Source organism: Hippocampus comes, unplaced genomic scaffold, assembly GCF_001891065.2.
Source record: "Hippocampus comes isolate QL1 unplaced genomic scaffold, H_comes_QL1_v1.1 scaffold147, whole genome shotgun sequence".
In the NCBI taxonomy this organism is placed as follows: domain Eukaryota; kingdom Metazoa; phylum Chordata; class Actinopteri; order Syngnathiformes; family Syngnathidae; genus Hippocampus; species Hippocampus comes.
The window spans coordinates 1,193,156-1,204,571 of NW_017805009.1; the positions used below are offsets into that span (position 1 = coordinate 1,193,156).

At 42.7% G+C, this 11,416-nt stretch overlaps 1 protein-coding gene across 3 annotated transcripts in view; it reads right to left on the bottom strand.

The window, feature by feature from the left end:
• hmcn2 (hemicentin 2) overlaps nt 1-11,127 on the bottom strand; it is a 51,667-nt gene extending 40,540 nt beyond the window's left edge. For all 3 annotated transcript variants that reach the window (XM_019862763.1, XM_019862764.1, XM_019862762.1), the window contains exons 1-8: nt 10,626-11,127; nt 8,476-8,546; nt 7,904-8,062; nt 7,002-7,124; nt 769-940; nt 571-677; nt 370-490; nt 21-284 (exon numbers count right to left, since the gene is read on the bottom strand). In XM_019862763.1, coding sequence (XP_019718322.1) covers nt 21-284; nt 370-490; nt 571-677; nt 769-940; nt 7,002-7,124; nt 7,904-8,062; nt 8,476-8,546; nt 10,626-10,884 — 1,276 coding nt within the window. In that variant the 5' untranslated portion in view covers nt 10,885-11,127. The remainder of the gene's footprint in view (nt 1-20; nt 285-369; nt 491-570; nt 678-768; nt 941-7,001; nt 7,125-7,903; nt 8,063-8,475; nt 8,547-10,625) is intronic.
• Nucleotides 11,128-11,416: the final 289 nt, after the last annotated feature.

Consider the following 11,416-nt stretch of genomic DNA (forward strand, 5'->3'; position numbering starts at 1 on the left):
GAAGGAAGGTAGGGTCTTACATGGAACTATGTTGGTGTACGAAACACTCGACAGTCGCTGGAAGCGATAGCCCTCCTCATCTCTGCCCGTTGCCTTGATGAAGAAACTCTGGGAAGGGGTTCGTATCTCTGGGACACTCCACAGCCCTATTTGTCCAAGGTCAGAGGGCAGAGGCACCTGGACGGTGCGCAGGGAACGTCCCGAGCCAGACATAAGCTCGACATGACTCAGGTGACCTGGTGGTTTCAGGCCCGTGCATTTTAGCAAAACATACGCTGGCAGTCCTGTGAAAGGTACGCAAATCCATTAAACAGTCATTTCCCGAGCGTTTTTCAACAGATGAATAGCTAACAGAAACACGAGCAGCACCTTTTATTGGTCTCTCCCTAGTATGGTTGAACTCTTTAACAGGAGCACTTGAAAAGCCAGCACGGAAATCCAGATTGCTGACTCCTGTGACCCTCAGGGTATGACGACCACTGCAGCTAACCTTTAGAATGAAAGCAAAAACGATGAGCCTATTGTCATAAGATGTAGCGCAAAAGTAATTAATGATTCCAAAAGTGGTACCTTCAGGTTCCATGCTCCAGGCGTGGGAAACTTCAGGTTGACAACACGAGCAGAGTTAGGAATGTTCAGAAGCTCTTTAAGACCCTGCTCAACACCTACTACATGGCCTACAGAGAGTAGAAAATACAATTTTAGCTATTCGATGTTTGGCGACACACTCAGCACTGTTCATTGGGCTTGAACTGCTACGATGTATACCAAGGGGATCTCTGAGCTCAATTTGCGGAGAGGGCCCGCTGAGTGACACAGTGACCTCACGGAGGCTGGGGTCAAAGGGCACTTCCCAAAGGTTCTCCTGGGCACTGTCGTGGTTTGAGGACAGTAGATGGACCTTCATCGTCTGAATAGTTTCCTCGACCCACTTCAATACCTAGCAAGCGTAGAAAAACGCAGTAAGAATATGACATTTCATGCAGGGACATTAGATGAAGCTGGGTTCTGTCAAACATTATCTGTGAAGGTTCCGCTCTCAATAGGATAAAAGCAGGAAGGACGCGATCATGACCTTTCCCAGACAGTCTGTTCCCTGCCCAAGCAGCGGTCTGCTCGCTATCTTTGGACTTTTTCTTCTTCATCATCACAATTGTATTTCTCTGATGTTTTTTTGTTTTAAACAGCTCAACTGTCAAAGGGATAGGCTCAAACTTTCTGCGTTTTCAAGTCTATATTCCCATGAGAGTGTCTTCTGCACAACAGCTTTTATGAATCATGATGCTTGTACATCAGCATAGAAAATAGGTGTCTAAGTCTTTCACAAAGCCAACTCTTTTTACTCAGTCAGTTATAGGTAGGCATTTCCCAATCGTCTGCTGAACATTATTATTATATGTTAATTCTATTTTTTTCCAAGTTGATTCAAAAAGGTCTAAAACAATGTGGGATGGCTCCATTTCATTCGAAATCAAACATCCCAGGTGCTAATAACCGCCTTGTCTCTCCCCAGAAAAACATCTTACACTATAGAGTTACAGTTTGGACAGGTGCTTTACTACAGTTCCCTTTTATTGTATGATAAATGAAAACAGGAACAGCAAAAAAAAAAAAAAAAAAACACTTGACATATCACAGTTTCATTGCAATTGCCACAATGGACCCACTGTCCTCCAACTTCCAAACGCTTAACCAGCAACTGCTGTGTAGTACTTGTTTTGACCTTGTATAGTGAGGCATTGCAGTTACGCAGCAACTGTAAGGAAAGAAACCTGCAGTGGGCCCTTTGACAAGGAGCCAAATGCAACACATTTGTAGACATTTATAGAAAACCCAAAACAAGAAAACCTTTGCTAAGATAATCATTAGGACTACATGATTATGTCTATGAGGTCTACCTATTGCTGACAGCTGCTGGTTCCTCTCGATGTTTTACAACTGGAAACAGCTGTAATGCGTGCCATATGTGCAGTCATCACCTGCAGAGCAGGAAACTGCTAAGAGGTGACCTACATCTGGCCCTGAATGGTGTCTATTGCCTCCACAAAAGAGCACAAGAGGAGTGTGCATCAGCACCGCCCTCACATCACAGATAAAAACAAGTGGAGGGCACACATGGGAGTATGACCGTCCATGCAACAGTGCTCATCTCAAGCATGCTGAGCTCTGCAGATACGCCCCGTTGCAGCTTGCGGAATGCAGAGGATCAAAAGTCCTTTGAAACATCATCTAAGATGTCTCAGTTGAACAATTTTGCAGGGCTCTCACAAAGACTCCATTTGCTATTCATAGAAGCATGACGGATGGGCTAAATCAACTGTTGGGACTCCATTGAATTTCATTGACCAGGTACATGAGCTGACCCCATTTGAGGAATTCTGAGTTGCCAGTAGTACAATTTGGTGGTGCAGCTGTTCAACGAGGACAGCTTGACTTCAGACCCCTTGTTGGGCAAGGGTCAGTTTTGTTCCTGTCTGGGTCTACAAGCCACACTCATGAGAATTTGCAAGAAGCTGTCCCACTTCAATCTTATTAGGGCAAATCAGTCCCAGATGGACCCCTGAGACGACTAATTGAGCTGCTAACACACCTGCCAAGACCTTTTATGTGAGTCCACCTGTTTTTTCAATGAGGCGGCCTTTGTTTTGCACACTCAGAAAAATGACCCGAGGACAAATATAACGATTAGAGATGCTTGAATACCCCTGCGTCAACTTAATGAGAAAACCATTAGGGTGATTTTATCAACTTCTTGAACACAAAAGACGGTTGTATGCGTAGAACTCATTTATTATATTATATTGTGCTTTAAGGAGACCATCTTTATTTCTGACCAATGGCTAAGGCTACCACTGACAATTTCACCATTTTGAAGTGAACTACAACATGACCCTAGCTGGACTGTAATTTCATGGGTTATGCTGCGCTGCAAGTTATTATTAATGACTGGTCAAACTGTAGTACCGCAAAGAATGTAAAATGTAGAGCTGACAATGAGCTGCTGTGAGAAGCCAACACAAGCCCCATCGGGCAGCTGTTCGATGGAGGAAAACCATGACAGATCATATCCTGGGATTAAGGAGTAATATAAGAATGCTCGACACTCTTTCTCCATGGAGACCATAGACTGAGACCCTTTACATAATATTAAATTTGGCCACATTTTATTAAAAGCCTGTTTTGGGTATTGAGGTTAGATGTGCTCCCATAACTCTAGTTGATGGGGTAACCAACGAGGGTCCTTGCGGGCCCTTATCCTACATGTTTTAGATGTTCCCACTTCCAACACACCTTATTCAAATGATTAGGATCATTACCAGCCTTCTGAAGAGCTTGCTGATCATCTGATCACTTGATTCAGGTATGTTGGCGGAGGAGAACAGTGAAAACAGTGGTCCACAACCACCGGGGCATGGCCCAGTACAGAACTCTGGGCCACTTTGGACAAGGCCGCGTCAGCCCACACTATTCCATCCATCCATTTTCAACACCGCTTATCCTGAAGAGGGTCGCGGGAATAGCTGGAGCCTATCCCAGCTAACCTGGGGCGAAAGGCGGAATGACCCCTGAACTCGTCAATCACAGTGCACATATAGGGACGAACAACCATACACACCCACATTCGCACCGTCACTCAGTGGGAACCGACCCCACGCCGCCCGCACACAAGTCAGGCGCGTGTACCACTACACCAGCCCACACTTTTGAAAGAATTAAACATTTTACAGTAGTTGGTGACCCCTGAGTTAGAGGCCTAAACAATTTGCATTAATTGACTAAATGCATGCTACTCAAGACCTGTGAACAAGAGGTCATGATATTTCAAGTGTACAGATGTTTACATGGAATTAGAACATGTCAAGATGCTAGTACCAACAAAAGCCACATGGTGTTCAGGTGTGATCGCTCAAGTGAACTTAGTTTTCTGTTCGCTACAGTAAAATAAAAAAGCACAAATGCAAAACTGACATACAGTAGAGGAACTCCTCCTTTGGGCTGGGTTATTGAGGCCTGTATGTTTGGTCACATGCATGCTTAACTTGACGGAAAACAGACCTACCTCTCGCCCCCACTAACATCTACCGTACCCACCCGAACACACAAACTAACAAGTTTGAGGTCACAGTAGGCCACCAGAACACAGAGCTGTTGGCACGGGTTCTGCCAAGCCCAGTGCTCTGTTGGCAGGCAGGATACCAGTATCGCTTGGAAAGGAAAGACGGGCTTCTTTTACGTCCGCCTAGGAAGTAAGCGCGACTGTCCTTGGCAGTCATCTGATATTACCAGCATGTTTACCTTCATCCATGGCAATCATTTTATTACAATGTATCAGGGAGGAACGCTTAGATTCTGAGGTCCAATCCTTGCAACGCAATGGATGCAGTCTAGGTTCAACAGCATCTCCTGGTATTATGTTTTCTCATTAGCCCTCTGCAGAACAACTTCACTGTCCTACATCTGAGAAAGACAACTTAGAGTGAGCCCATCACAAGTTGAAATGTTCTATGGCCAATCAAGTCTCAAATAAAACTAAAATTCTGTTATGCTTAAATGATCCAAAACCCACACAAAAACTGGATGATGGAAATTTTAACTTTAGTACCGGTAACTTTAACATATGGTTGCTCCTACACGATGATAAAAATCAGTGGCCCCCACCACCGTCTAGATATCAAGATGCTACGGTAATTGTGTCGGTCAAATAACCAGTGAGCACATCACAAGTTGAAATGTTCTACAGCCAATCAAGTCTCAAATAAAACTAAAATTCTGTTATGCTTAAATGATCCAAAACCCACACAAAAACTGGATGATGGAAATTTTGACATAAGTAACTTCAACATATGGTTGCTCCTACACGATGATAAAAATCAGTGGCCCCCACCACCGTCTAGATATCAAGATGCTACGGTAATTGTGTCGGTCAAATAACGCTATTAAACCCACAAGCGAGCAAAATGAGAAAAGAAAAACAGCCCGGCTCTGTACAATATGGGGCAAGCGACTCTTGGATTAGCATTATGCTCATCAAGTTATATATTTTCATGCATGATATATTTGTTCGGTGGTGTCTTGACATAAGTAACTTCAACATATGGTTGCTCCTACACGATGATAAAAATCAGCCGCCCCCACCCACCGCGTCTAGATATCAAGATGCTACGGTAATTGTGTCGGTCAAATAACGCTAATATTAAACCCACAAGCTAGCAAAATGAGGATAAAAAAACAGCCCACGCTCGAAGCCAGCTCTGTACAATATGCGGCAAGCGACTCTTGAATTAGCATTATGCTGAGTTATACATTTTCATGCATGATATATTTGTTCGGTGGTGTCTTATGTTGATACATTTCAAGAAGATGCTGCTTTTATAGTAACATAAAAAAGTGGCTTCACGGGTATTGAACAATGCTTACTGATAAAAATATGCAGTGGATTCGAGTTTGCTGTTTTAGCACTTGATAAATCACCCAAGCCCCTCCCTAACCGATCCCCACATGGGGGGGCCACTGATCAACATCGTGAGAGTGTTACTTAAAACCATACAGTACAGTGCCTTGAAAAAGTATAATATTGATTTCTTCACATTTTATGCCCTTACAATCGCAACATCTGTGTATTTCTACAGCTTTTACATAAGATATCAACTCAAAGGTGCACATAATTATGGAGTGGAATGAAAATTACATGTTGCTGTCAAGGTTTTGAGCGAATATGATGGTGACAAGTCCTCCCTAAGTGATCCCCACATGGGGGGCCATTGATCAACATTGCGAGAGTGTTACTTAAAACCATACAGTACAGTGCCTTGAAAAAGTATTCATAGCGCTCGGATTTCTTCACATTTTATGCCCTTACAATCACAACATCTGTGTATTTCTAGAGCTTTTACATAAGATATCAACTCAAAGGTGCACATAATTATGGAGTGGAATGAAAATTACATGTTGCTGTCAAGGTTTTGAGCGAATATGATGGTGACAAGAAAAACTGTGTATGACCATTAAGTGTTTGGAAATGTCTGGCGAAAGTCTGCAACTGTTTCCAACATTGAATGAAACATGACCAAAAAGAACAAAAAACCCACAAACAAAAAAAACAACAACATTCGCTAATTATAGCCACACTCGCTAACCTTTGCCACTCAGTGAGATACAGGCCTAAGTCATGGGTCATTTTTCTCGGGGCAGCAAATCCCTATGTCTTTCAATGGTTACATTGATATGGGCAGCAGAGTCATCAATGACTGACAACACATTGGATAACATTGACAACATACAACAGACCATGTCATTAACACAGCAAATTTTGAATTGTAAATGCAATGAATATGTGGATTCAACAAACGTATGTTTGTTGAATCCACATATTCATTGCACACTCAATTCCGAATGTTCTTCAAATTTGGGGGAGCTTTCAAGGTCATTTCACCCAAATTATTTTATTATTAAGGACTGCTGATTTGTTAAATTACTAATTGCAATGTTCTTTATGCTTGACAATCTGAACTAATTATAGCCACACTCGCTAACCTTTACCACTCGGTGAGATACAGGCCAAAGTCATGGGTCATTTTTCTTGGAGCAGCAAATCCCTATATCTTTCAATGGTTACGTTGATATGGGCAGCAGAGTCATCAATGACTGACAACACATTGGATAACATTGACAACATACAACAGACCATGTCATTAACACAGCAAATTTTGAATTGTAAATGCAATGAATATGTGGACTCAACAAACGTATGTTTGTTAATAGCACACTCAATTCTTAATGTTCTTCAAATTTGGGGGAGCTTTCAATGTCATTTCAGCAAAATTATTTTATTATTAAGGACTGCTGATTTGTTAAATTACTAATTGCAATGTTCTTTATGCTTGACAATCTGATTCGAGCCAAAGCACCCTAAATGTTCCACTCCTGCCACTGCCCCCATTTACAGAAGTGTCCCTTCTGTAAATGGACTGACTTTGAAGGCTTCTGTGCTATGCTCTCACCTCGTTGACCTGCTGCTTGTCCAGATGAAAGATCTGCCCTGAGGATGTGGCCGCAATCTCCTCGTAGGCCTTGTAGCCAGGCTGAGAGCGGTCACCACAGTCTCCAGTCAGCACAAAAACCACCTGGCGATGAGACAAGAGAAATATCAGCTACTATTTGCACAGTTTTGAAACTCATGTTTTCTTTTATGTCATTAAATTCTCTGAAATTTAATGTCATGTTCTTTTGTTAAACCCCCAACTCATATTAATACCAATACCAGAATGAGACTAATGAACAAAGAGAACAAGTGTCTTCAGTATTTATTTGGCTTATGGATATGAAAGGGAGACAAACTGCCTTCAAGAGGAGGCCCAGGGCTCGGATACCCTAATGGGGTTAGCTACTGTAAGCATGTTTGTCTATATTTGCATTTCGGTCTGTGTATCCTCAAACCATGCAAAGAGTCAGTAATGTGTTCGACCAATCAGCTGCCGGCAGAGGTTTATGTTGGCAATATGATATTGTCTCAACATGCTTAGAAACCTGGCTGGTACTAGAAAGTGTGGTATCAACTTTTGCCAATGCAAAAGGGAGCGGCAATGGCGGGTAAAACCGTGTCCAGCCAAGTCAGACACCGTGCTGTGGAAAAGGGGCACTTTACAATTTTTTTGCGTTTCTGACCACATTCTTGTTGACCTTGTTTTTGTCTCAAGAGTTTGACAACCTTGGACTTATTGTCTGTGGACGCATCCGTGATTTAGATGCTATACACATTCTCGGAACTTGTTTCAGTTGTGCCCAGAAGCTCACACACTAAATCCATTTTTGTTTGTGCTTTGTTGATAATACAATAACGCCAACTAAACTTTGAGATACAGAATTGGTCATAGCATAATCATGTAAGGTTGTTATTGTTTACCTGAGACTGACGGAGTTGCACCAGCTGAAGAACATCCCTTTTCAGGCGATAGTCTTTTGCTCTAGCGTCGGTGAAGACATAAATGAAGGATCCAGGAAGAGAAACTTCCAAGGCTTTCTTAATGGCTCCAACACTCATCTCAGGGCAGTCACCTCCACCCTGTGGAAGTTACAGCTAGAATATGTTTTCTCAAATACTACTGGAGGAGATTACTTATTCAGAGTTGTTCTATACAACTTCAAGTCAGGACATCATCAATGCAAATTTAAAAAGATGAATCAGTGTGCAAAGATTCTAACTCGACCGCCACACTTAGCATCCTACGACGAGTAGCTAAAAGTGACGAACATAGCAGATCTTGGTTTCTATCCAAATTACAAATTACAGAAGATTCCCCCTTGAAATTGACATTCCTGAGTTACCCAGCTTCAGCTTTTCAGGGATCAAACTACTGTTTGCACTGCATTTTACTGACCCTATACCAACAGAGTACACATCCACTTACATAAAGCCTGAGATAATATTGTGTTATATTAACGGTGCAATAATCGCTGCATGTGTTCTCTTCCCACCTGAACAAACAGCTCTTGAAGATCCTGCTGGAACTTTTTAGGGTCAGTGGTGATGGACACTGGACCGATATCTGCAAGGATGAAAAGATCATCAAGGCCAATATAGATACACGCTGGACCAAGGTTTTGGAGGAAAAGGGGAGTTGTTCTCCCTTTGGCAGCTTCACATTATTTGACTCTTGAGGAATCATTGTTATTATTCATCCCAAAGTTGTTTGACAGGGTTCCTTGAAAGCGCAGCCAAGCCTGCCTTGACAGACCTTGTTTTTATGCTATGGGCAATCAGTCGCGATGGAATTAAAAAGAGTCTTTTCCATAAAGTCCTAGTGAGAGGAAAAAATAATGGCGGATCGGTGCCTAAATAATATAATTAATTTAGTGTGTCTCACAAGTGTATTACAGGTGGACAGCTCTGATAGCATGATCGTTTCTCGTCTCAAAATGACTAACTCTTGTTCAAATGGATTAAAGTAAGTAGGTCGGTCGGCATGAAACGTGCTCTATAAATAAAACTGAGTTTCTTTGAATAGAGTGTTATTCAAAGAAGCAGATGAACGTGAGAAACGAGAAAGGAAAACGATTGCGCTGAAATTTTGGGGGAACCCAGCACCCCTAAAAGCCATGTTTTGTTTATTTTAACTCGCCCCCCGAGTCTGTGGCCGTTGGATTTATCTAGCCAGCTTTTGTAAAATTGTGTTAAGGGACACGACATACAAAAAATGCTCCGGGAGAGGCCAGCACCAATTGTCGCAGTCCGCTGAAATGGCTCAGACGCAAGGAAATGGCTATGGCATGACTCCGTCTTGCGACTGGCTCCAAGTCAGACCCTTGTTCATTGAGAAGCTCCAAAGATTTTGTTTCTGGCCATTTAAGAATGTTAACATGAGCAGAAAATAGCCTCCCAATTTCTCTTACACAAAGCAGTGCTGGTTTGCACCTGCCTAGATCCAGTATTTTTAGCCCCATTTGGTACACTGGGTGCGTCTGGTGAGTTGTTCAGCTTCCACATCAGTTTGTGTGCATTTTTTGCAAACACAGACCTTTTGTAAATCGGGCCCCAAGTATCTTGGAGTGATGACACAGCAGTGGTGTATCAATCTGATGAATCTACTTCACCAACCTCATTTATTTTCTCAACAGTATGTTCTGTGCTCCTCATGAGTGTCGATAATGGCCTAACAGCACCATCGCGCCTTTTTGTCAGCCACCACAGCTTCTGACACGAAGCAATCAGGAACATTTACAAGGTCCTCACAGGTAGACCACATAACGGAAACAAAATGAGTGATGTTCAGGCAAACCACCAGTACAGTCCCCCTAACCACCAACATCACCACCTCAGGCTGCCTTTACTGGGGGGCTGAGAGTTTTGTTTTGTGTTTTTTTTTTACTAGAGGATGGTGGAGAGGGCGGGCTGGGGAGAGTGATTGGGGTAATTACACACAGGCAGACAGCATATGCTTCTCATCAGGGCCCAAACACCCTCCCCCATTTGAGTACGGTACTCTGATTTTCAAGCTTCAGCATTACCTGGCCCAACTATTGGTTCAGTTTGACAATTTAACATGTCTGTTACCAACGCGACCTACAAAAAGTAACGTTTGAAGACTAAAATGTGTAACAGCTAGTTGTTATTTACAGCTGTGTCAAGAAAAAACAAATTATTAATATATGTGATCCAATTAGATTTCATCCAAGATCTGTATCCCCCCCCCCCAAATCCCTCGACCAAAGAAACAAACAAACAAAAAAAACAACAATCTGAATGTTTTAAATAAAATCCTAATCTTGCAATAACGTGGAAGTTTTAGCTGGCACTGTCCGAGGTGATTAAGAATGCTTGTTGTGGTTTGCAGTACTTTATGCCAGGATCATAGTGAAGACTGTTTCAAATATTTGGTTACTTCTAGCCACATTAGATAAAATACCACCCGTACTCATAACCCACATACAACCACATATTACACAGCTATCATAACCTTTTGTATTTGCACTTGCCAAATTTGTCCATCAGTTTGACTTGTTGTTTTCTGATGCATTGTACCACAAAAAAACGTAAGATTAAAAAAAAGGGTAGGTTGGCTACATTTTGAGTGTTTATTTATGCCCACAAATCAAATCTAATAAATCATTCATGAAAATGACAATACCTGGATCATGGAACGGAACCAGCACAAAGTTTTTGATGGGTCTGGTCCTTCGGTTGAGGGTCTTTTCCAGGATCCGCGAGGCGCCATCGATCACCTGTTTGAGGTCGTCGTACATGGAGCCGGTCACATCAAACACAAAGGCCAGGGTCGAGGCGCTCCCATCCGACCCGCTGCCCTCCTCCAAAGCGGGGGATGCCCGGAGCCTTTGCACGCTGCTACATAGCACGAGGACTAGGCACGTTATCAAGTCACCCTTCATCCTTTTTTTTAATTCGACTGCATCCGTCTGCTGGAATGAGACGAATCACTAGGGAAACGTGTTCAAAGTTCTGAAAGACGTATGAAGGAGCAGGATTGTGACTATTTTAAATCGGTAATAAACCTGGATCGAAAATGCATCTAAATGCGATGTAAAATAGGTCCGGAGGCGCACATGCGTGCCAAAAGTTTGGAGCGAAGTGTGGAGAGGCTGACTTGTGCGACACCCTGGAGAGCTTGTGCTCTGACGCTCCGAACGGGGGCGGGGATAGGTTTTAAAAAAGTTCCTGCAAAGACCCAACCTGACTTGGATGCGTGAGTGTGTGTAACTTGACCCCGCCGTGACTTGCAGCCTTTAACCCGATTCAACATGCCCCTTCAATCTATTTTACTGGCAAAACGGATAGATTATACTCGTGCATAAACACCACGAGGCCAGTATTTAAACTTCTCCAGTTTTATAGACATTTTTACATTCAGTTGGATCAATGTAATTTCCCACGATCCACGCTCGACATGCCACAAGATGCCAT